The sequence below is a fragment of the Tachyglossus aculeatus genome, chromosome 14 (assembly GCF_015852505.1).
Source record: "Tachyglossus aculeatus isolate mTacAcu1 chromosome 14, mTacAcu1.pri, whole genome shotgun sequence".
Lineage (NCBI taxonomy): Eukaryota > Metazoa > Chordata > Mammalia > Monotremata > Tachyglossidae > Tachyglossus > Tachyglossus aculeatus.
This window is the reverse complement of record NC_052079.1, coordinates 2,599,466-2,626,092: the sequence shown is the minus strand read 5'-3', so window position 1 is coordinate 2,626,092 and position 26,627 is coordinate 2,599,466. Positions and strand designations below refer to the sequence as shown.

Sequence of the window (26,627 nt, the reverse complement as noted above, 5' to 3'; positions counted from 1 at the left end):
AGGTGTCAGTACCATCAGAATAAATATTATTGAGCGCTTACTGTGTGCAGAGCACTGGACTAAGCGCTTGGGAAGTCCAAGTCGGCGACATATAGAGACGGTCCCTGCCCAACGTCGGGCTCACAGTCTAGAAGGGGGAGATGGATGACAAAACAAAACATGTGAACAGGTGTCAGTACCGTCAGAATAAATATTATTGAGCGCTTACTGTGTGCAGAGCACTGGACTAAGCGCTTGGGAAGTCCAAGTCGGTGACATATAGAGACGGTCCCTACCCAACAACAGGCTCACAGTCTAGAAGGGGGAGACAGACGACAAAACAAAACATGGGGACAGGTGTCAGTACCATCAGAATAAATATAATTGAGCGCTTACTGTGTGCAGAGCACTGGACTAAGTGCTTGGGAAGTACAAGTCGGCGACATATAGAGACGGTCCCTACCCAACGACGGGCTCACAGTATAGAAAGGGGAGACAGATGACAAAACAAGACATGTAGACAGGTGTCAGTACCGTCAGAATAAATATTATTGAGCGCTTACTGTGTGCAGAGCACTGAACTAATCGCTTGGGAAGTCCAAGTCGGTGACATATAGAGACAGTCCCTACCCAACGACGAGCTCACAGTCTAGAAGGGGGAGACAGATGACAAAACAAAACATGTAGACTGGTGTCAGTACCATCAGAATAAATATTATTGAGTGCTTACTGTGTGCAGAGCACTGGACTAAGCGCTTGGGAAGTCCAAGTCGGCAACGTATAGAGACAGTCCCTACCCAATGACAGGCTCACAGTCTAGAAGGGGGAGACAGATGACAAAACAAAACATGTAGACTGGTGTCAGTACCGTCAGAATAAATATTATTGAGCGCTTACTGTGTGCAGAGCACTGTACTAAGCGCTTGGGAAGTCCAAGATGGCAACATATAGAGACGGTCCCTACCCAACAGCGGGCTCACAGTCTAAAAGGGGGAGACAGACGACAAAACAAAACATGTGGACAGGTGTCAAGTCATCAGAATAAATAGAAGTAAAGCTAGATGCACATCGCAGAGAAGCAGCGTGGCTCGGTGGAAAGAGCCCGGGCTTTGGAGTCAGAGGTCATGGGTTCAAATCCCTGCTCTGCCAATTGTCAGCTGGGTGACTTTGGGCAAGTCACTTCACTTCTCTGGGCCTCAGTTACCTCATCTGTAAAATGGGGATTAAGACTGTAAGACTCCGTGGGACAACCTGATCGCCTTGTCACCTCCCCAGCACTTAGGACAGTGCTTTGCGCATAGTAAGCGCTTAATAAATGCCATCATGAAGATGAATAGAATAGTAAATATGTCCAGTCAATCAATCGTATTTATTGAGTGCTTACTGTGTTCAGAGCACTTTACTAAGCGCTTGGGAAGCACGAGTTGGCAACATAACGTAAAATAGCAAAATAAAATAAAATTAATATGTCCAGTCAATCAATCCATCAATCGTATTTATTGAGCGCTTCCTGTGTGCCGAGCACTGTCCTAAGCACTTGGGAAGCACGAGTTGGCAACATAAAGTAAAATGGCAAAATAAAGTAAAATTAATATGTCCAGTCAATCAATCCATCAATCGTATTTATTGAGCGCTTCCTGTGTGCCGAGCACTGTCCTAAGCACTTGGGAAGCACGAGTTGGCAACATAAAGTAAAATAGCAAAATAAAGTAAAATTAATATGTCCAGTCAATCAATCCATCAATCGTATTTATTGAGCGCTTCCTGTGTGCCGAGCACTGTCCTAAGCGCTTGGGAAGCACGAGTTGGCAACATAAAGTAAAATAGCAAAATAAAATAAAATTAATATGTCCAGTCAATCAATCCATCAGTCGTATTTATTGAGCGCTTCCTGTGTGCCGAGCACTGTCCTAAGCGCTTGGGAAGCACGAGTTGGCAACATAAAGTAAAATAGCAAAATAAAATAAAATTAATATGTCCAGTCAATCAATCCATCAATCGTATTTATTGAGCGCTTCCTGTGTGCCGAGCACTGTACTAAGCGCTTGGGAAGTACAAATTGGCAACATAAAGTAAAACAGCAAAATAAAGTAAAATTAAAATAAATAAAATAGATCGATATCCAGGTAAAATAGATAGAGTAAGAAATTGGGACATCAATCGTATTTATTGAGTGCTTCCTGTGTGCAGAGCACTGTACTAAGCACTTGGGAAGTACGAGTTGGCAACATAAAGTAAAATAGCAAAATAAAGTAAAATTAATATGTCCAGTCAATCGATCCATCAGTCGTATTTACTGAGCGCTTCCTGTGTGCCGAGCACTGTCCTAAGCGCTTGGGAAGCATGAGTTGGCAGCATAAAGTAAAATAGCAAAATAAAATAAAATTAATATGTCCAGTCAATCAATCCATCAATCGTATTTATTGAGCGCTTCCTGTGTGCCGAGCACCGTACTAAGCGCTTGGGAAGTACGAGTTGGCAATGTAAAGTAAAACAGCAAAATAAAGTAAAATTAATATGTCCAGTCAATCCATCAATTGTATTTATTGAGCGCTTCCTGTGTGCCGAGCACCGTACTAAGCGCTTGGGAAGCGCGAGTTGGCAACGTAAAGTAAAACAGCAAAATAAAGTAAAATTAAAATAAATAAAATAGATCGATAGCCAGGTAAAATAGATAGAGTAAGAAATCGGGACATCAATCGTATTTATTGAGCGCTTCCTGTGTGCCGAGCACTGTACTAAGCGCTTGGGAAGCACGAGTTGGCAACATAAAGTAAAATAGCAAAATAAAGTAAAATTAATATGTCCAGTCAATCAATCCATCAGTCGTATTTACTGAGCGCTTCCTGTGTGCCGAGCACTGTCCTAAGCGCTTGGGAAGCACGAGTTGGCAGCATAAAGTAAAATAGCAAAATAAAATAAAATTAATATGTCCAGTCAATCCATCAATCGTATTTATTGAGCGCTTCCTGTGTGCCGAGCACTGTACTAAGCGCTTGGGAAGTACAAATTGGCAACATAAAGTAAAACAGCAAAATAAAGTAAAATTAAAATAAATAAAATAGATCGATATCCAGGTAAAATAGATAGAGTAAGAAATTGGGACATCAATCGTATTTATTGAGTGCTTCCTGTGTGCAGAGCACTGTACTAAGCACTTGGGAAGTACGAATTGGCAACATAAAGTAAAATAGCAAAATAAAGTAAAATTAATATGTCCAGTCAATCAATCCATCAGTCGTATTTACTGAGCGCTTCCTGTGTGCCGAGCACTGTCCTAAGCGCTTGGGAAGCATGAGTTGGCAGCATAAAGTAAAATAGCAAAATAAAATAAAATTAATATGTCCAGTCAATCAATCCATCAATCGTATTTATTGAGCGCTTCCTGTGTGCCGAGCACCGTACTAAGCGCTTGGGAAGTACGAGTTGGCAACGTAAAGTAAAACAGCAAAATAAAGTAAAATTAATATGTCCAGTCAATCCATCAATTGTATTTATTGAGCGCTTCCTGTGTGCCGAGCACCGTACTAAGCGCTTGGGAAGCGCGAGTTGGCAATGTAAAGTAAAACAGCAAAATAAAGTAAAATTAAAATAAATAAAATAGATCGATAGCCAGGTAAAATAGATAGAGTAAGAAATCGGGATGCACATGTATACAGGCGCTGTGGGGAGGGGAAGGAGGAAGGAGGTAGGGCGGAGGGGATGGGAAAAAGGGGGCTCAGTCTGGGAAGGCCTCCTGGAGGAGGTGAGCTCTGCCCTCCCCTTGCCCCCCACCAGGACATCCTAGACGGCGGGAACCTGCGCCTGGCCTTACAAGAGCTCCACCAGATGATCCTCACCCCCATCAAAGCCTACGGCTGCCAGGGCCCCCCCGGTGACGCCCCCCGGCCCCGCCGGCCCCCCGACGGGAAGGAGGCCCCCCCCCGCCGTCGTGGGGCTGAGCAGCTGCGAGGGAGAGACGGCGGCCAGCCCGCTGGCCGACGGGGACCTGCCCGGCCAGTTCACCAGGGTCATGGGCAAAGGTGAGTCGCCGCCACCGTGGAAGGGGACACGCCGGTGCCCACCCGGCCCGGGATAAGAGGGCCGTCGCCTGCCTCTGCCCAGGTAGTCCCCATCCGCTGGACCACCCGTAGACTGTGAGCCCACTGTTGGGTAGGGACTGTCTCTATGTGATGCCAATTTGTACTTCCCAAGCGCTTAGTACAGTGCTCTGCACATAGTAAGCGCTCAATAAATACGATTGATTGATTGATTGATTGATTGGTATCTATTGAGCGCTTAACGGGGCACACAGCACTGGAGGACCACCTCACCGGTTCCAGGCCCCACCCTGCCGCCTCTTAGTCGGGGCTGAACGTCGACTGGAGGCCGGACACTGTACTGGGCGCTTGCGGGGGGCACAGTAGAGTCCCAGGACACGCCCCCTTCTAGACTCTATTTATTTATTTTGCTTGTACATATCTATCCTGTTTATTTTATTTTGGGGGTAGGTTTGGTTTAGTTCTCTGTCTCCCCCTTTTAGACTGTGAGCCCACTGTTGGGTAGGGACTGTCTCTATGTGTTGCCAATTTGTACTTCCCAAGGGCTTAGTCCAGTGCTCTGCACACAGTAAGCGCTCAATAAATACAATTGGGGATGATGGTGATGACTGTGAGCCCACTGTTGGGTAGGGACTGTCTCTACGTGTTGCCAATTTGTACTTCCCAAGCGCTTAGTCCAGTGCTCTGCACATAGTAAGCGCTCAATAAATACGATTGGGGGTGATGATGATGACTGTGAGCCCGCTGTTGGGTAGGGACCGTCTCTAGATGTTGCCAACTTGGACTTCCCAAGCGCTTAGTCCAGTGCTCGGCACACAGTAAACGCTCAAGCCCACTGTTGGGTAGGGACTGTCTCTATATGTTGCCAATTTGTACTTCCCAAGCGCTTAGTCCCGTGCTCTGCACATAGTAAGCGCTCAATAAATACAATTGGTGATGATGATGATGACTGTGAGCCCACTGTTGGGTAGGGACCGTCTCTAGATGTTGCCAACTTGGACTTCCCAAGCGCTTAGTCCAGTGCTCGGCACACAGTAAACGCTCGAGCCCACTGTTGGGTAGGGACTGTCTCTATGTGTTGCCAATTTGTACTTCCCAAGCGCTTAGTACAGTGCTCTGCACACAGTAAGCGCTCAATAAATACGATTGGTGATGATGATGATGATGAAATACGATTGAATGAATGAATGCCCCCAAGCCTTGTGGACACAACCCCCACCGGTCTGGGGGTCTGGGGTGGGTGAGGGTTTGACCTGCCAGGAATATATATATATATATGTATATATATATATATATCTATATATATATATATATACATATATATATATATATATATATATATATATATATATTTTTTTTTTGGTGTTTGTTAAGCGCTTTCTGGGTGTCAAACACTGTTCTAAGCGCCGGGTAAGGTTCCGAGTGAATTAGGTCGGACACAGTCCTTGTCCCTCATGGAGCTCACTGTCTAAGTATTATTATTATTATCATTATCATTATTATGGGATTTTTTTAGGCTCTTACTATGTGTCCAACACTGTTCTAAGCACTGGGGAAGGTCCAATGAATTAGATCAGACACAGTCCCTGTCCCTCATGGGGCCCACTAAGTATTATTTTTATTATTATCATTATCATTATTATTATGGGATTTTTTTAGGCTCTTACTATGTGTTTTAAGCACTGGGGAAGGTCCGAGTGAATTAGGTCAGACACAGTCCCTGTCCCTCATGGAGCTCACTGTCTAAGTATTATTATTATTATTATTATCATTATCATTATTATTATTATTATGGGATTTTTTTAGGCTCTTACTATGTGTCAAACACTGTTCTAAGCACTGGGGAAGGTCCAATGAATTAGATCAGACACAGTCCCTGTCCCTCATGGGGCCCACTAAGTATTATTATTATTGTCATTATCATTATTATTATGGGATTTTTATAGGCTCTTACTATGTGTTTTAAGCACTGGGGAAGGTCCGAGTGAATTAGCTCAGACACAGTCCCTGTCCCACATGGAGTTCACTAAGTATTATTATCATTATTATTATTATTATTGTTATGGGATTTTTTTTTACGCTCTTACTATGTGTCAAATGATGAATTAGGTCAGACACAGTCCCTGTCCCTCATGGGGCTCACTGTCTAAGTATGATTATGATTATGATTATGATTATTGGTATGAGTTTTTTTTAGGCTCTTACTATGTTTCAAACAGTGTTCTAAGTGCTGGGGAAGGTCCAATGAATTAGGTCAGACACAGTCCCTGTTCCTCATGGGGCTCACTGTCTAATTTATCTTTATCATTATTACTATCATTATTATTATTATTATTATGAGATTTTTTTTAGGCTCTTACTATGTGTCAACCACTATTCTAAGCAGTGGGGATAGTCCAATCTAATTAGGTAAGACACAGTCCCTGTCCCACATGGGACTCCTAGTCTAGGTATTATTATTATTATTAGAATGGTATTTTTTAAGCACTTACTATGTGTCAAATACTGTTTTAAGCACTGGGGAAGGTCCAGTGACTTAGGTCAGACACAGTCCCTGTCTGGTTTGGGGCTCACTGTCTTAAGTTGCAGCATTATTATTATTATTATTATTATTATTATTATGGAATTTTTTAGGCTTTTACTATGTATCAACCACTGTTCTAAGCAGTGGGGATAGTCCAATCTAATTAGGTAAGACACAGTCCCTGTCCCACATGGGACTCCTAGTCTAGGTATTATTATTATTATTAGAATGGCATTTTTTAAGCACTTACTATGTGTCAAACACTGTTTTAAGCGCTGGGGAAGGTCCAGTGAGTTAGGTCAGACACAGTCCCTGTCTGGTTTGGGGCTCACTAAGTAGCATAATAATAATAATAATTATTATTATTATTATGGAATTTTTAGGTTCTTACTATGTGTCAAACACTGTTCTAAGCGCTGGGGAATGTCCAGTGAGTTAGGTCAGACACAGTCCCTGTCTGGTTTGGGGCTCACTAAGTAGCATAATAATAATAATAATAATTATTATTATTATTATTATGGAATTTTTAGGTTCTTACTATGTGTCAAACACTGTTCTAAGCAGTGGGGATAATCCAATCTAATTAGGTAAGACACAGTCCCTGTCCCACATGGGATTCCTAGTCTAGGTATTATTGTTATTATTAGAATAGCATTTTTTAAGCACTTACTATGTGTCAAACACTGTTTTAAGTGCTGGGGAAGGTCCAGTGAATTAGACCAGACACAGTCCCTGTCTGGTTTGGGGCTCACTAAGTAGCATAATTATTATTATTATTATGGAATTTTTAGGTTCTATGTGTCAAACACTGTTCTAAGCAGTGGGGATAGTCCAATCAAATTAGTTAAGACACGGTCCCTGTCCCACATGGGACTCCTAGTCTAGGTATTATTGTTATTATTAGAATGGCATTTTTTAAGCACATACTATGTGTATTCTTATTATTATGGGATTTTTTAGGCTCTTACTAAAGTCCAAAGTCTCAGTCCAAATGTCCGTTCCACCCTCTGGCTGGCCTCTGCCCCGTAGGCTTCGCCCTGAGACGGTCTGCTTCGGCCCACTCCCCTGTCCTTAGCGGCAACGAAACAAACAATCGCTCTTCCAGATCATCTGTCTATCTTTGAGAGAGAGTCCGGGACTGGGAGTCCAAAGGACCTGGGTTCTAATCCTGCCTCCGCCGCTCATCTGCTTCTGTGTGACCGTGGGCTAGTCACTTCGCTTCTCTGGGCCTCAGTTCCTTCACCTGGAAAATGGTGATTAAAAGCCTTGAGCCCCATGTGGGACAGGGACTGCGTCCAACCTGATTAGCTTGGATCTACCCTAACGCTTAGTACAGTGTCTGGCACATAGTAAGCGTTTAACAACTACCGTGACAAAAAAAAAAAAAGATCCAATAACTCAAGAGACTTTGTTACGATGATTTTTATTAATTCCTTCATTCAGTCGTATTTATTGAGCACTTACTGTGTGCAGAGCACTGGACTAAACGCTTGGAAAGTACAATTCGGCATCAGATAGAGACAATCCCTACTGAACAATGGGCTCACAGTCTCTAGGCACCTTGAGTGGGCCAAGCAGTGTGCTTCACACTGGGGGAGTGAAAATATAAACAGATCGGACACAATCCCTGTCCCATCAGGGGTACAAAGTCCAAGATGAAGAGAGAGTGGAGGATCTTATTTCCATTTTTCAGAGGAGGAAATGAAGGCCTGGAGAGGGAAAGTGACTTGCCCTTCCCAAGCGCTTAGTACAGTGCTCTGCACACAGTAAGCGCTCAATAAATATGATTGATTGATTGATTGATTGATTGCCCTGGGTCTCCTAGCAGGCCCTGTGGCACGTATTTCTGTTAGAATAACCAGTCTCATCTTCCGCTCCCAACATGCGCTCCGTACATATTTTTTTTCCCCTTGCTCTTCCTCCCTCCTCTCGTTTGCAGTGTGTACCCAGCTCTTAGTCTCCAGACCCGATGAGGAAAATATAAGCTCCTATTTGCAGCTCATAGACAAGTGTCTAATTCATGAGGTGAGTGGTGAAAGGGCCCGCCGCCATTTGGGGAGAGGAGGCTTCTGGCTCGTGACGGATTTGTCTCTGTGGAGGGATTAGGAGTGGCAACTGGGGCCCGGCCCCACCCGGCCAGGTGGTGGGTAACAGAGGCGAGTCGCGGATGCGGGCTGGCCTCTGGATTTCTGGGCTTCAAAGGGGCTGAGGATGTTGACTGGTGGAGGGCGAGGGCTCAGACAGGTCATCCCCAGTGTCCTGTCTTTCCCTTCCCTTCCCTTCCCTTCCCTTCCCTTCCCTTCCCTTCCCTTCCCTTCCCTTCCCTCCCCTCCCCTTCCCTTCCCTTCCCTTCCCTTCCCTTCCCTTCCCTTCCCTTCCCTTCCTCCCCTTCCCTTCCTCCCCTTCCCTTCCTCCCCTTCCCTTCCTCCCCTTCCCTTCCTCCCCTTCCCTTCCTCCCCTTCCTTTCCCTTCTCCCCTTCCCTTCTTCCTTTCCCTTCCCTTCCCTTCCCATCCCTTCCCTTCCCTTCCCTTCCCTTCCCTTCCCTTCCTTCCTTCCTTCCTTCCTTCCTTCCCTCCTTCCCTCCTTCCCTCCCTCCCTCCTTCCCTCCTTCCCTCCTTCCTTCTTTCCTTCCTTCCTTCCTCCCTCCCTCCCTCTCCTCTTCCCTCCCCCTCTTCTCTCTCCCCCCTTCCCTTTTCTCTCTCCCCCCTCTTCTCTCTCTCCCCATCCCTTTTCTCTCTCCCCTTCCCTTCTCTTCTCTTCCCCTCTCTCTTTCTCTCCTCCATCTCTCCTTCCTCTCTTCCCTCTTTCTGTCCCCACTCTGTGCTCCCTGTCCCCCCTCCACCTCTTCCTCTCTCTCTTCCCTCTCTCCATCTCCGTCTCTCTCTGTCTCCCTTCTCAGGGGCCGGGGGTCCTTGGCCTGCAGCAGATGAGGGAGGAAGTGTGGGCCAGAGGAGCCAGGGAAGGCCTAGGGGGAGTAGAATCCCCTCGGGCAGTCCCTCTAGACGACTGGAAGCTCACGTGGGCGGGGAATGTGTCTGTTTATTGTTATTGTGCCCTCTCCCAAGCGCTTAGTACAGTGCTCTGCACACAGTAAGCGCTCAATAAATATGACTGACTGACTCCAAAACGTCTAGGGTTCGGGCCAGAACTCCAGATGGAGGCAGTGACTGGGAAGCCCAGCAGGCTGTCTCCCTCCCTCCCTCCCTCCTGGTGTCGGAGGTGATGGGGGCTGGACCGATGGGAGTCCCGCCCTGAAGTCCACCCTAACTAGGGGGATGTGATGGATGGGTATCCCACCCCAGGTGGGGATTGATGTTTGGAGAAGTTTGGAGTTCCATCGACTGGAAATAATAATAATAATAATGATGGCATTTGTTAAGCGCTTACTACGTGCAAAGCACTGTTCAAAGCACTGGGGGGGATGCAAGGTGATCACATTGTCCCACGGGGGGCTCACAGTCTTAATCCCCATTTTACAGATGAGGGAACTGAGCCTCAGAGAAGTTAAGTGGCTTGCCCAAGGTCACACAGCAGACAAGTGGCGGAGCCGGGATTAGAACCCATGACCTCTGAGTCCCAAGCCCGGGCTCTTTCCACTGAGCCACGCTGCTTCCCTGCCAGGTGGAAATGCGCTTGTCAGTCAGTCAGCGGTATTTATGGAGCGCTTACTGTATGCGGAGCAGTGTACTAAGTGCTAGGGAGAGTCCAATAGAACGGACACATTCCCCGCACGTTTGGGAGGGGCTCAGCATCCAGCACACAGTCGGCTGCCCTTCCCCCGGGGGTGCGGGGGGCCGTCTCCTGGACCCTGTGGAAGGGAAGTACGGTGAGGAGGTGATGGATGGGATGGGATGGGATGGGACCAGGATGCTCCATCTCGGTGGCGGGTTTCCCGGCCCCCAGGGACGATAAAGAGTCACATTTGTCTCCGCAGGCTTTTACGGAGACCCAAAAAAAGAGATTGTTGTCATGGAAACAGCAGGTGCAGAAGCTTTTTCGGTCCTTCCCTCGCAAAACCCTCCTCGACCTGTCAGGGTACCGGCAGCAAAGGAAGTACGTCTGGGGATCCGGGCTGTTGTGGGGGCGGGATGCTGGACCCCGTTGCCAAGGCAACCCCGGCCGGGTTCCCGGAGCGCTGGCCCGAGGCAGCCCCGGACGGCCCGTTTCAGTTGACCAGAAGAAAGGCTGAAATTTGGACCTTCGTTAGGGTCGGAGCCTTGACTCCGGCATCCTGGAACATCAGGAATGTCGCCAAAAGGCTGGGAAATATTACAGCTTTTTAAAAAAAAGTGGTAGTTGTTAAGCGCCTACTATGGGCCGGGCACTGTACTAAGCGCTGGGGTAGGTACGAGCAAATCAGGATAGACACAGTCCATGTCCCACATGGGGCTCACAGTCTTCATCCCCATTTTGCAGATGAGGGAACTGAGGCCCAGAGAAGTGAAGTGACCCGTCCAAGGTCACCCAGCTGACAAGGGGCAAGGCTGGGATAACGACCACCCCCCCTCCAAGACCTGGTCTCTATCCACTAGGCCACACTGCCTCTAGCAATGGGTCTTTCATTCATTCAATCGTATTTATTGAGCACTTACTGTGTGCAGAGCACTGTACTAAGCGCTTGGGAAGTACAAGTTGGCAACATATAGAGACGGTCCCAACCCAACAGCAGGCTCACAGTTTGGGGCCCGCTCGGAGTGACGTTGGGAGAGGACAACAGAAACGAGCTGGCCTTTCCCTGCCCTTAATAATGATGGCATTTATTAAGCACTTACTATGTGCCAAGCACTGTTCTAAGCACTGGGGAGCTTACAAGGTGATCAGGTTGTCCCACGGGGGGCTCCCAGGTTTCATCCCCATTTTACAGATGAGGTTACAGAGGCCCAGAGAAGTGAGGTGATTTGCCCAAAGTCCCACAGCTGACAATGGGCAGAGCCGGGATTTGAACCCAGGACCTCTGACTCCAAAGCCCTGGCTCTTTCCACTGAGCCACGCTGCTTCTCCTGCCCTTGGAGTTTACGGTCAAATGGGGGAGTCAGGCAGGGAGTATGACTCCCTTTTAGACTTTTAGACTGTGAGCCCACTGTTGGGTAGGGACTGTCTCTATATGTTGCCAACCTGTACTTCCCAAGCACTTAGTACAGTGCTCTGCACACAGTAAGCGCTCAATAAATACGATTGATTGATTGATTGAGTATTTACGGAGAGTGGCAGCTGGAAGTAATGAGCCCAGAGTGGGTCTAAAGATGTCAGGGTCAGATGGCGAATCGGTATTTGAATGCGCAGTCACAGCTAAGGGGCGAGGGAGGAGATCAAACCCAGAAGGGCTCAGGGCCGCACCAGGGTTCATTCATTCATTCATTCAACCGTATTTATTGAGCGCTTACTGTGTGCAGAGCACTGGACTAAGCGCTTGGGAAGTACAAGTCGGCGACATATAGAGACGGTCCCGACCCAACAGCGGGCTCACAGTCTGGAAGGGGGAGAGTTCACAGTCTAGAAGGGTTGAGGGGATAACTAGGGATGTTGGAAGTTAGATGGGGAAGACTTCCCGGAGGAGGGGGATTCTAGGAGGGCTCTGAAGGGACGGAGAGCTGGGGGTCTTACGAGCGGTCGGGGAGGAGGAGGACGGGGGGAACGGCCCAAGAACAGGCCCGGAGGTGGAAGAGTCGAAGGAAAGGACTGTTGGAAGCCGAACTGGGGAGGGCCGAAGAGAGCAAACTGGAGAGTAGAGCCCGTACGATGCCCGCTGGGGAAAGCAGCGTGGCTCAGTGGAAAGAGCCCGGGCTTTGGACTCAGAGGTCCTGGGTTCAAATCCCGGCTCCGCCAATTGCCAGCTGGGTGACTTTGGGCAAGTCACTTCACTTCTCCGGGCCTCAGTTCCCTCATCTGTCAAATGGGGATGAAGACTGGGAGCCCCCCGTGGGACAACCTGATCACCTTGTATCCTCCCCGGCGCCGAGAACGGTGCTTTGCACATAGTAAGCGCTTAATAAATGCCATCATTATTATTAATTGGGAGGGTGGGGAGAGCCCTGAAGCCAGCGGCAGAGGGAAATCTCGGATATCATCCAGTCCGAGAGGGAGCAGCGCCGGGCCCCCCTCAGCCTGAACGGATGAGGGGGTCATGGGCTTCTCTGTAGCTGCAGACGCGCTAATTATAGTCGGCGTTAGCCAAAGGGGGAGTGATCCAGGCTGCTGGGCTATTTTGGTCCAAGTTGCAGCCACTCTCCTCCTCCTCCTCCTCCTCCTCCTCGACGCTCCGGGCTCATGGCCCACTGCCTCGGTGACGGGATTAAGGCGGCCCAGAGGGCTCTGGGCCCCGTGGACACATTCCCAGTCAGATCCCGGTAGGTAGCCCACTCCCTCCTGAAAGCAGGCCTGAAGGTAGAGAGGCAGCGTGGCCCAGTGGAAAGAGCCCGGGCTTTGGAGTCAGAGGTCATGGACTCCCCCTTCTATCAATCAATCAATCGTATTTATTGAGCGCTTACTGTGTGCAGAGCACTGTACTAAGCGCTTGGGAAGTACAAGTTGGCAACATATAGAGACAGTCCCTACCCAACAGTGGGCTCACAGTCTAAAAGGGGGAGACAGAGAACAAAACCAAACATACTAACAAAATAAAATAAATAGAATAGATATGTACAAGTAAAATAAATAGAGTAATAAATCTGTACAAACATATATACATATATACAGGTGCTGTGAGGAAGGGAAGGAAGTAAGATGGGGGGGATGGAGAAGGGGGACGAGGGGGAGAGGAGGGAAGGGGCTCAGTCTGGGAAGGCCTCCGGGAGGAGGTGAGCTCTCAGTAGGGCCTTGAAGGGAGGAAGAGAGGTAGCTTGGCGGATGGGCAGAGGGAGGGCATTCCAGGCCCGGGGGAATTCATTCATTCATTGAATGAATGGAGTGAGTGAGTGAGTGAGTGAATGAATGAATGAGTGAATGAATGAATGAATGGGTTCAAATCCCGGCTCTGCCACTTGTCTGCTGTGTGACTTCGGGCCAGTCACTTACTTCTCATTCATTCATTCAGTCGTATTTATTGAGCACTTACAGTGTGCAGAGCACTGTACTAAGCGCTTGGGAAGTACAGGTTGGCAACATAAGAGACGGTCCCTACCCAACAGTGGGCTCACAGTCTAGAAGGGGGAGACAGAGAATACTTACCTTCTCTGGGCCTCAGTTCCCTCATCTGTAAAATGGGGATTAAGACTGTGAGCCCTCCATGGGACAACCTGATCACCTTGTAACCTCTTCAGCGCTTAGAACAGTGCTTGGCACATAGTAAGCACTTAATAAATGCCATTATTATTATTATTAGAGGAAGACCCATGGGTAGAGCCTGGGCCTGGGAGTAGGAAGGACTTGGAGTCCGTATTTACTATTCTATTAATTTTGTTAATGATGTGCATATAGCTGTAATTCTATTTACTACTATCAATCAATCAATCAATCGTATTTATTGAGCGCTTACTATGTGCAGAGCACTGTACTAAGTGCTTGGGAAGTACAAATTGGCATCACATAGAGACAGTCCCTACCCAACAGTGGGCTCACAGTCTAAAAGGGGGAGACAGAGAACAGAACCAAACATACCAACAAAATAAAATAAGTAGGATAGAAATGTACAAGTAAAATAAATAAATAAATAAATAAATAGAGTAATAAATATGTACAACCATATATACATATATACAGGTGCTGTGGGGAAGGGAAGGAGGTAAGACGGGGGGATGGAGAGGGGGACGAGGGGGAGAGGAAAGAAGGGGCTCAGTCTGGGAAGGCCTCCTGGAGGAGATGAGCTCTCAGCAGGGCCTTGAAGGGAGGAAGAGAGCTAGCTTGGCGGAGGGGCAGAGGGATTGGGGGCATTCCAGGCCCGGGGGATGACGTGGGCCGGGGGTCGATGGCGGGACAGGCGAGAGCGAGGTACGGTGAGGAGATTAGTGGTGGAGGAGCGGAGGGTGCGGGCTGGGCTGGAGAAGGACAGAAGGGAGGTGAGGTAGGAGGGGGCCAGGGGATGGATGGACAGCCTGGAAGCCCAGGGTGAGGAGTTTCTGCCTGATGCGCAGATTGATCGGTAGCCATTGGAGGTTTTTGAGGAGGGGAGTAATATGTCCAGAGCGTTTCTGGACAAAGATAATCCGGGCAGCAGCATGAAGTATAGATTGAAGTGGAGAGAGACACGAGGATGGGAGATCAGAGAGAAGGCTGGTGCAGTAGTCCAGACGGGATAGGATGAGAGATATTACTACTAATAATAATGATGGTATTTGTTAAGCGCTTACTATGTGCAAAGCACTATTTGTTCTGACGATTTTGACACCTGTCTACATGTGTTGTTTTGTCATCTGTCTCCCCCTTCAAGACTGTGAGCCCGTCGTCGGGTAGGGACCGTCTCTATCTGTTGCCGACTTGGACTTCCCAAGCGCTCAGTCCAGTGCTCTGCACACAGTAAGCGCTCAATAAATACGACTGAATGAATGAATGAGTCTAATCCCGGCTCCGCCGCTTGTCCTCTGGGTGACCCTGGGCAAGTCATTTCCCTTCTCTGGGCCTCAGTTCCCTCATCTGGAAAATGGGGATTAAGACTGTGAGCCCGATGTGGGGCACAGACTGTGCCTAACGGGATGATCTTGTGTCTACCTCAGCGCTGGGTACAGTGTCTGGTGCTTAGAACAGTGGTTGGCACATAGTAAGCGCTTAATAAATGCCGTTATTATTATTATTATTATTATTATTACACACGTTACTCCATGTTCCCGCATCCGCTCCCTGGACACACAGACCCAGGGAGGGATGGACGGACAGAGAGGCTCCCTGTGGATTTCCCGCCCCGAGATTTTTCCAGTAGGCCCTGTGACCCGTGTCCATTCATTCATTCATTCAATCGTATTTATTGAGCGCTTACTGTGTGCAGAGCACTGTACTAAGCGCTTGGGAAGTACAAGTTGGAAACATATAGAGATGGTCCCTACCCAACAGCGGGCTCACAGTCTAGAAGTGCCTTAGTGCTTAGAACAGGGCTGCGCACCCCTAAATATCATCATCATCAATCGTATTTATTGAGCACTTACTATGTGCAGAGCACTGTACTAAGCGCTTGGGAAGTACAAATTGGCAACATATAGAGACAGTCCCTACCCAACAGTGGGCTCACAGTCTAAAAGTCTAAATATCACTGACTGATTGATCGATTGACTTTGGGTGCGGGGGAGCTCTGGTCCCCCAGGGTTTGGACGGACCAATAATAATAATAATAATGATAGTGATATTTGTTAATAACAACGATGATAATAATATTGGTATTTTTTAAGCACTTACTATGTGCCAGGCACTGTTTTAAGCGCTGGGGTAGATACAAGTCAATCGTGTTGGACCCGGTCCCTGTCCCATTTGGGGCTCACTGTCTCAATCCCCATTTTCCAGATGAGGGACCTGAGGCCCAGAGAAGTGAAGTGACTTGCCCAGGGTCACCCAGCAGACAAAGGGCTTACTGTGTGTCAAGCACTAAATCATCAATCGTATTTATTGAGTGCTTACTATGTGCAGAGCACTGTACTAAGCGCTTGGGAAGTACAAATTGGCAACATATAGAGACAGTCCCTACCCAACAGTGGGCTCACAGTCTAAAAATGCTAAATACAAGCTAATCAGGTTGGGATAATAATAATAATAATATAATGATAATAATAGTAATAATAATACCTGGAATTTGTTAAGCGCTTACCATGTGCCAGGCACTGTACTAAGCGCTGGGGTGGATCCGGGGAAATTGGACATGGTTCCTGTCCCACATGGGGCTCACAGTCTTTATCCCCATTTTCCTGATGAGGGAACTGAGGCCCAGAGAAGCGAAGCGACCCAAGGTCACACAGTAGCGTGGGTCTGTGGAAAGAGCCCGGGCTTTGGAGTCAGAGGTCATGGGTTCGAATGCCGGATCCGCCAACTGTCAGCTTTGTGACTTTGGGCAAGTCACTTCACTTCTCTGCGCCTCAGTGACCTCATCTGTAAAATGGGGATTAAAACTGCGAGCCCCCCATGGGACAACCTGATCACCTTGTAACCTCCCCAGCGTTTAGAACAGTGCTTGGCACACAGTATAAATGCCATTATTATTATTATCTTCTAGACTGTGAGCCCGTGGTTGGGTAGGGAAGCAGCGTGGCTCAGTGGAAAGAGCCCGGGCTTTGGAGTCAGAGGTCATGGGTTCAAATCCCGACTCCGCCAACCGTCAGCTGGGTGACTTGGGGCAAGTCACTTCACTTCCCTGCGCCTCAGTTCCCTCATCTGGAAAATGGTGGTTAAAACTGTGAGCCCCCCTTGGGACAACCTGATCACCTTGAAACCTCCCCGGTGCTTAGAACAGGGCTTTGCACACAGTAAGCGTTGCATTCATTCAATCAATCGTATTTATTGAGTGCTTACGGTGTGCAGAGCACTGTGCTAAGCGCTTGGGAAGTCCAAGTCGGCAACGTATAGAGACGGTCCCAACCCAACAGCGGGCTCACAGTTGAGAAGGGGGAGGCTGCACAAATGCCGTCATTATTATATGTTGCCGACTTGTACTTCCCAAGCGCTTAGTCCAGTGCCGTGCACACAGTAAGCGCTCAGTAAATACAATGGGATGAATGAATGACGAGAGGCAGGGCCGGCGTGAGAACCCCCATCCTTGTCACTCCCAGGCATCGAGTCGCTAGGCCGCACCGCTTCAGGGGACCCGGGTGGGCACGGGGGGTGGCGAGGGACGGCCGATGGGGACGTTATTTTTTTATTCTATTTATTCTATTTATTTTATTTTGTTAGTATATTTGGTTTTGTTCTCTGTCTCCCCCTTTTAGACTGTGAGCCCACTACTGGGTAGGGACTGTCTCTCTATGGTGCCAACTTGTACTTCCCAAGCGCTCAGTCCGGTGCTCTGCACACAGTAAGCGCTCAGTGAACACGATTGATGATGATGATGATGATGACGGAGGAACCCCCTGACCCCCCGCCCCCCGTGTCCCCGCAGCCGGGGGTTCGGGCAGTCCAACTCTCTGCCAACGGCCGGCTCGGTGGGCAGCGGCGGACTGGGTCGACGGAATCCCCGGCTGTTCCAGCTCCCCGCCCGGAACCTCCCGACTCCTCGCCTCGGCCTTCTCGGGGCCGGGGGCTTCGTCGCCGCCGCCCCGCGCCCCGCTGGACCCGGCGCCCCCGGCCTGAAGCAAGGAAGACAGGTGATTTCACTCGTTCATCCATCCAGGCCTATTTATTGAGCACCTGCCGTGTGCCGAGCACTGGGCTGAGCGCTTGGGAAGTCCGAGGTGGCAACGTAGAGGGACGGTCCCTACCCACGGTCCTAGAAGGTGATGCCCTGGGGGCGGCGGGGAGGGCACGGTTGGACCGGACGGGAGACTCCCTTCGCTTGCCAACAGCCGGCGGGAATCTGGCGGGAAGCCACAGAAGGGCCCTGGATAACGGTAATAATAATAATCATCAGCGTGGCATTTATAGTAATAACAATAATGATGGCATTTATAATAATAATAATCATCAATCGTATTTATTGAGCGCTTACTATGTGCAGAGCACTCTACTAAGCGCTTAATAATAATAATAATATAATATAATAATAATAATAATAGCATACTATGTGCAAAGCACTGTTCTAAGCGCTGGGGAGGTTACAAAGTGATCAGGTTGTCCCACCAGGGGGGCTCACAGTCTTCATCCCCATTTTACAGATGAGGTCACTGAGGCCCAGAGAAGTGAAGTGACTGGCCCAAGGTCGCACAGCTGACAATTGGCGGAGCCGGGATTTGAACCCGCGACCTCTGGCTCCAAAGCCCGGGCTCTTTCCACTGAGCCATGCTGCTTCATTTATTAAGCGCTTACTGTGTGCAAAGCACTGTTGCAAGCGCTGGAGAGGTTACAAGCTGATCGGGTTGTCCCACGGGGGGCTCCCAGTTTTTTAATCCCCATTTTACAGATGAGATAAGTGAGGCCCAGAGAAGTGAAGTGACTGGCCCAGAGTCACACAGCTGACAGTTGGCAGAGCCGGGATTTGAACCCGTGACCTCTGACTCCAAAGCCCGGGCTCTTTCCACTGAGCCATGCTGCTTCATTTATTAAGCGCTTACTATGTGCAGAGCACTGTTCTAAGCGCTGGGGAATTTACAAGTTGATCAGGTTGTCCCACGTGGGGCTCACAGTCTTCATCCCCATTTTCCAGATGAGGGAACTGAGGCCCAGAGAAGTGAAGTGACTTGCCCAAAGTCACACAGCTGACAAGTGGTGGAGCCGGGATTTGAACCCATGACCTCTGACTCCAAAGCCCGGGCTTTTTGCACTGAGCCACGCTGCTTCTCAACGACGGGCTCACAGTCTTATCATTATGGTGCAACAGAAGTAATAAGAATAATGATGGCATTTATTAAGCGCTTACTGTGTGCAAAGCACTTTTCTAAGCACTTGGGCGGTTACAATAATAATATAATGATGGCATTTATTAAGCGCTTACTATGTGCAAAGCACTTTTCTAAGCGCTGGGGCCGTTACAATAATATAATGATGGCATTTATTAAGCACTTACTATGTGCAAAGCACTGCTGTAAGCACTGGGGAGGTTACAATAATAATATAATGATGGCATTTATTAAGCGCTTACTATGTGCAAAACACTGTTCTAAGCGCTGGGGAGGTTACAATAATAATATAATGATGGCATTTATTAAGCGCTTACTGTGTGCAAAGCACTGTTCTAAGCGCTGGGGAGGTTACAAAAATAATGTAGTGATGGCATTTATTAAGTGCTTGCTGTGTGCAAAGCACTGTTCTAAGCGCTGGGGAGGTTACAAGGTGATCAGGTTGTCCCATGGGGGGCTCCCAGTCTTCATCCTCATTTTCCAGATGAGGTCACTGAGGCCCAGAGAAGTGAAGTAACTTGCCCAAAGTCACAGCTGACAGTTGGTGGAGCCGGGATTATAATAATAATAATAATAATACTAATAATAATAATAATGACATTTATTAAGCGCTTACTATGTGCAAAGCACTGTTCTAAGCGCTGGGGAGGTTACAAGGTGATCAAGTTGTCCTATGGGGGGGCTTACGGTTTTAATTCCCATTTTCCAGATGAGGTCACTGAGGCCCAGAGAAGTGAAGTGACTCACCCAAAGTCACACAGCTGACAACCCATGACCTCTGACCCCAAAGCCCGGGCTCTTTCCACTGAGCCATGCACTAATAATAATAATAATAATGATAGTATTTGTTAAGCGCTTACTAGGTGCAAAGCACTGTTCTAAGCACTGGGGAGGTTGCAAGGTGATCAGGTTGTCCGACAGGGGCTCCCAGTCTTCATCCCCATTTGACAGATGAGGGAACTGAGGCACAGAGAAGTTAAGTGACTTGCCCAAAGTCACCCAGCTCACAGTTGGTGGAGCCGGGATTAGAACCCACGACCTCTGACTCCAAAGCCCAGGCTCTTTCCACTAAGCCACACACCTGTTTATATGAATATAACCTGTATATGTGTTTGTACATATTTATTACTCTATTTATTTTACTTGTACATATTTATTCTATTTATTTTATTTTGTTAATATGTTTGGTTTTGTTGTCTGTCTCCCCCTCTTCTAGACTGTGAGCCCGCTGTCGGGTAGGGACCGTCTCTAGATGTTGCCAACTTGGACTTCCCAAGCGCTTAGCCCAGTAGTCTGCACACAGTAAGCGCTTAATAAATACGATCGAATAGTGGGCATCTTCCCAACTCATTCATTCATTCAATCGTATTTATCGAGCGCTTACTGTGTGCAGAGCACTGGACTAAGCGCTTGGGAAGTCCAAGTTGGCAATGTAGAGACGGTCCCTACCCAACAGTGGGCTCAACTCGCAATGAGTTTAGAGTCTTGAGCGCTCCATCCGGTGCCCGGTGGGCGGTGAGTGCTCAATAAGTTGCACCCACTGGTTCCCAAAGGTGGCATTCATTCATTCATTCATTCAATCAATCATATTTATCGAGCGCTTACTGTGTGCAGAGCAACTTGGGCAAGTGACTTTGGGCAAGTCACTTAACTTCTCTGTGCCTCAGTGACCTCATCTGTAAAATGGGGATGAAGACTGTGAGCCCCCCGTGGGACAACCTGATCACCTTGTATCCTCCCCAGCACTTAGAACAGTGCTTTGCACATAGTAAGCACTTAATAAATGCCATTAAAAAAAAAAAACCGAACTTGAGCGCGGACATTCATTCACTCATTCATTCATTCAGTCGTATTTATTGAGCGCTTACTGTGTGCAGAGCCCTGTACTAAGCGCTTGGAAAGTCCAAGTTGGCAGCATGTAGAGACGGTCCCAACCCAACAGTGGGCCCAACTTGCAACAAATTTAGAGTCTCAAGCGCTCCGTCCGGTGCCCAGCGGGCGGTGAGCGCTCAATAAGTTGCACCCACTGGTTCCCAAAGGCGGTATTCATTCATTCATTCATTCAATCATATTTATCGAGTGCTTACTGTGTGCAGAGCCCTGTACTAAGCGCTTGGGAAGTCCAAGTTGGCAGCATGTAGAGATGGCCCCTACCCTACAGTGGGCTCACAGTTGGGTAGGGGCACCCACTGGTTCCCAAAGGTGGCATTCATTCATTCATTCATTCATTCATTCATTCAATCATATTTATCGAGCGCTTACTGTGTGCAGAGCAACTTGGGCAAGTGACTTTGGGCAAGTCACTTAACTTCTCTGTGCCTCAGTGACCTCATCTGTAAAATGGGGATGAAGACTGTGAGCCCCCCGTGGGACAACCTGATCACCTTGTATCCTCCCCAGCACTTAGAACAGTGCTTTGCACATAGTAAGCACTTAATAAATGCCATTAAAAAAAAAAAAAGAACTTGAGCGCAGAACGTTCATTCACTCATTCATTCATTCAGTCGTATTGATTGAGCGCTTACTGTGTGCAGAGCCCTGTACTAAGCGCTTGGGAAGTCCATGTTGGCAGCATGTAGAGACGGTCCCAACCCAACAGTGGGCCCAACTTGCAACGAATTTAGAGTCTCAAGCGCTCTGTCCGGTGCCCGGCAGGCGGTGAGCGCTCAATAAGTTGTACCCGCTGGTTCCCAAAGGCAGCATTCATTCATTCATTCATTCATTCAATCGTATTTATTGAGCGCTTACTGTGTGCAGAGCCCTGTACTAAGCGCTTGGAAAGTCCAAGTTGGCAGCATGTAGAGACGGTCCCAACCCAACAGTGGGCTCAACTCGCAACGAACTCAGAGTCTCGAGCGCTCCGTCTGTTGCCCGGCGGGCGGTGAGCGCTCAGTAAGTTGCACCCACTGGTTCCCAAAGGCGGCATTCATTCATTCATTCATTCATTCATTCATTCATTCAATCGTATTTATCGAGCGCTTACTGTGTGCAGAGCCCTGTACTAAGCGCTTGGGAAGTCCAAGTTGGCAGCGTGTAGAGACGGTCCCAACCCAACAGTGGGCCCAACTCGCAACGACCTTAGAGTCTCGAGCGCTCCGTCCGGTGCCCGGCGGGCGGTGAGCGCTCAATAAGTTGCACCCGCTGGTTCCCAAAGGTGGCATTCATTCATTCATTCATTCATTCATTCATTCAACGGTATTTCCCCGTTGCCCCCCTTGCCCGCCGTAGAGCCTGTGGTTCGCCAACCCCGGGGGCAGCAGCAGCATGCCCGCCCGCACCCACAGCTGCGTCCAGCGCACCCGCTCGCTGCCCGTCCACACCTCGTCGCCGCAAGCCGTGCTCATGTTCCAGCCCCCAGGTAGGACCCCCCCACCGGCCGGTCAGCCTCGGGGGAGGCCTCCGCTCCGTGCGCGGCACTTTACTGGGTGTCTCCTCTGTGCTGAGCGCTCTACTGCGTGTCTCCTTCGGGCTGGGCGCTCTGCTGCCTGTCTGCTCTGTGCAGAACGCTCGACTGCGTGTCTCCTCCGTGCAGAACGCTCTACTGGATGTCTCCTCCGTGCAGAGCCCTGTACTGGATGTCTCCTCCGTGCAGAGCGCTGTACTGGATGAGTCCTCTGTGCAGAGCCCTGTACTGGATGTCTCCTCCGGGCAGAGCGCTCTACTGCATGTCTCCTCTGTGCAGAGCGATCTACTGCATGTCTCCTCCGTGCAGAGCGCTCTACTGCATGTCTCCTCTGTGCAGAGCGCTGTACTGGATGACTCCTCTGGGCAGAGCCCTGTACTGGATGTCTCCTCCGTGCAGAGTGCTGTACTGGATGACTCCTCCATGCAGAGCCCTGTACTGGATGTCTCCTCCGTGCAGAGCTCTCTACTGCATGTCTCCTCTGTGCAGAATGCTCTACTGGATGTCTCCTCTGTGCAGAGCGCTGTACTGGATGTCTCCTCTGTGCAGAGCCCTGTACTGGATGTCTCCTCCGGGCAGAGCGCTCTACTGCATGTCTACTCTGTGCAGAACACTCTACTGCCTGTCTACTCTGTGCAGAACACTCTACTGCATGTCACCTCTGTGCAGAGCACTGTAGTGGATGTCTCCTCTGTGCAGAGCCCTGTACTGGATGTCTTCTCTCTGCAGAGCCCTGTACTGGATGTCTCCTCCAGGCAGAGCGCTCTTCTGCATGTCTCATCCATGCAGAGCACTCTACTGCATGTCACCTCTGTGCAGAACACTCTACTGCATGTCTCCTCTGTGCAGAGCGCTGTACTGGATGTCTCCTCTGTGCAGAGCCCTGTACTGGATGTCTCCTCCGGGCAGAGCACTCTACTGCATGTGTACTCTGTGCAGAACACTCTACTGCATGTCTACTCTGTGCCGAACACTCTACTGCATGTCACCTCTGTGCAGAACACTGTACTGGGTGTCTCCTCCGTGCAGAGCCCTGTACTGGATGTCTTCTCTGTGCAGAGTCCTGTACTGGATGTCTCCTCTGTGCAGAGCCCTGTACTGGATGTCTCCTCCAGGCAGAGCACTCTACTGCATGTCTATTCTGTGCAGAACGCTCTACTGGATGTCTCCTCCAGGCAGAGCACTGTACTGGATGTCTTCTCCATGCTGAGTGCTCTACTGCATGTCTCCTCTGTGCAGAACGCTCTACTGCATGTCTACTCCATGCAGAACGCTCTACTGCAATTCTACTCGATGCAGAACACTCTCCTGGGTGTCTCCTCCGGGCAGAGCACTGTACTGGATGTCTCCTCCAGGCAGAGTACTGTACTGGATGTCTCCTCCGGGCAGAGCACTCTACTGCATGTCTCCTCCATGCAGAGTACTGTACTGGATGTCTCCCCCATGCAGAGTGCTCTACTGCATGTCTCCTCCGGGCAGAGCGCTGTACTGGATGTCTCCTCCATGCAGAGCGCTCTACTGCATGTCTCCTCCGGGCAGAGCGCTGTACTGGATGTCTCCGGGCAGAGCACTGTAATAATAATAAAATAATAATGGCATTTGTTAAGCGCTTACAATGTACCAAGCACTGTTCTAAGCGCTGAGGGGATGCAAGTTAATCAGGTTGTCCCACATGGGGCTCCCAGTCTTAATCCCCATTTTGCAGGTGAGGGAACTGAGGCCCAGAGAAGTGAAGTGACTCGCCCAAGGTCACCCAGCTGACAATTGGCGGAGCAGGGATTTGAACCCGTGACCTCTGACTCCCAAGCCCCCCCTCCCAGCACACTTACGTCCACATCCGTCCTTTATTTCTTTCTATCCATGTCCGTCTTCCCCTCTAGACTGTCAGCTCACTGCGGGCAGGGAATGTATCTGTTCTATTGTTGTGTCGTCCTCTCCCAACCGCTCAGTACAGTCTAGACCGTGAGCCCGTTGTTGGGTAGGGACCGTCTCTAATTGGACCTTCCAAGCGCTTAGTCCAGTGCTCCGCACACAGTAAGCGCTCAATAAATTCGACTGAATGAAGGAATACAGTGCTCTGCACACAGTAAGCGCTCAATAAGTACGAATGAATGAATGAATGGATGAATGAATGAATTGTTCACCCTGGTTTTCCCAGCCCGGACACCCAGAGCCCTTTTCTCTTCCCAGATTTCCAGGTTCCGGTGACGGAGCCGGACATCAACAACAGATTGGAATCCTTGTGCCTCAGTATGACCGAACACGCCCTCGGGGGTGAGCGCTCCCTCCTCTCTCTCCCTGGGTCATCCCACGGGGAAACTGAGGGCGGGGGGAAGGAATCTCGGACGCCAGCGGCCTTTAATAGCCGGAATGGGAGGAAATGGTCTCTTGGGGGCGGGAAATCAAGAATATCCAGCCCTCCCGTGGGGCAGCCGGGTGACCTCGGTTTCCTCATCTGTAACATAATAATAATAATAATAATAATAATGATGGCATTTGTTAAGCACTTACTATGTGCAAAGCACTGTTCTAAGCGCTGGGGAGGATGCAGGGTGATCCGATTGTCCCATGTGGGGCTCACGGTCTTCATCCCCATTTTACAGATGAGGTCACTGAGGCCCAGAGAAGCTAAGTGACTTGCCCAGGGTCACACAGTTGGGCGAGTCGCTTCACTTCTCTGTTGCCTCAGTTACCTCATCTGGAAAGTGGGGACTGAGACTGTGAACCCCATATAGTGATGGCATGTATTAAGCGCTTACTATGTGCAAAGCACTGTTCTAAGTGCTGGGGAGGTTACACAGTGATCAGCTGAGGAGCAGCGTGGCTCATGAGAAGCAGCGTCTCAGTGGAAAGAGCCTGGGCTTTGGAGTCGGAGGTCATGGGTTTGAATCCCGGCCCCGCCACATGTCTGCTCTGTGACCTTGGGCAAGTCACTTCACTTCTCTGGGCCTCAGTTCCCTCATCTGGAAAATGGGGATGAAGACTGTGAGCCCCCCGTGGGCCAACCTGATCACCTTGTAACCACCCCAGCGCTTAGAATAGTGCTTTACAGAGTAAGCGCTTAATAATCAATCAATCAATCGTATTTATTGAGCGCTTACTGTGTGCAGAGCACTGGACTAAGCACTTGGGAAGTACAAGTCGGCAACACATAGAGACAGTCCCTACCCAACAGCGGGTTCACAGTCTAAAAGGGGGAGACAGAGAACAAAACCAAACATACTAACAAAGTAAAATAAATAGAATAGATATGTACAAGTAAAATAAATAAATAAATAAATAGAGTAATAAATATGTACAAACATATATACATATTATATGTATATATATATATACATATGTATATATACATATGGATATATGCATATGGATATATACAGTCTTTTAGACTGTGAGCCCACTGTTGGGTAGGAACTGTCTCTATATGTTGCCAGCTTGTACTTCCCAAGTGCTTAGTACAGTGCTCTGCACACAGTAAACGCTCAATAAATATGATTGATGATATATCAATGATATATCATCATTGATGATATATCAATGATATATATATATCATTATGATAATGATATAATGATATATATCATATATATCATATATCATCATATATCATATATATATCATATAATGATATATATATGATTGATGATATATCATTGATTGATGATATATCATCATCATCATATATACATATTATATATATATATACATATTATATACATATATAATAAATGCCATCATTATTATTATTCTTATTCCCTGGGCCTCAGTGACCTCATCGGGAAAATGGGGATGAAGACTGTGAGCCCCCCGTGGGACAACCTGATCACCTTGTATCCCCCCCAGCGCTTAGAACAGTGCTTGGCACGTAGTAAGCGCTTGACCAAAATGCCATCACCCCTTGTCCTCCCCTTGCAGACGGAGTGGACCGCACTTCCACCATCTAGAGGCGGCAGGACTGACCGTGGGCATCGCCGGCTGGACGTCGGCCGCCCGAAATCCCTCGCCTCCGGCCTCCCCCCGCCGCCCCCCATCCTTCTCCCCCACCGATTCGCCCCCGTTCAGGATCTGTGAGAGAGAGAGAGAGGGTCAGCCTGGTAAACATATCATTAGCTCCAGAGGCGGGCGCTTCCCTCGCTCATTGCCGTCCGGGGCACCGGGCCCCGTCGGTGGACGGGAGGAGAGGGACCCCCAAGCCCCTTCCACGTCCCCCGAGCTGTCATCCTTGCGTCCACCCCAGCTCCTGGAAACCCCACCCCAGTCCCCGGCGGCCCCGCTTTGG

The 26,627-nt window shown here is 48.9% G+C and overlaps 1 protein-coding gene across 1 annotated transcript in view; it reads left to right on the top strand.

Annotated features, from left to right (window-relative positions):
• The window catches only part of SAMD4A (sterile alpha motif domain containing 4A), a 113,054-nt gene extending 86,670 nt beyond the window's left edge, over window positions 1-26,384 (top strand). Inside the window, 8 exon segments of the mRNA XM_038756662.1 lie at window positions 3,757-3,893; window positions 3,895-4,001; window positions 8,483-8,568; window positions 10,479-10,597; window positions 17,553-17,757; window positions 22,174-22,303; window positions 24,539-24,622; window positions 26,264-26,384. Coding sequence (XP_038612590.1) covers window positions 3,757-3,893; window positions 3,895-4,001; window positions 8,483-8,568; window positions 10,479-10,597; window positions 17,553-17,757; window positions 22,174-22,303; window positions 24,539-24,622; window positions 26,264-26,292 — 897 coding nt within the window. The 3' untranslated portion in view covers window positions 26,293-26,384.
• The last annotated feature ends 243 nt before the right edge of the window (window positions 26,385-26,627 follow it).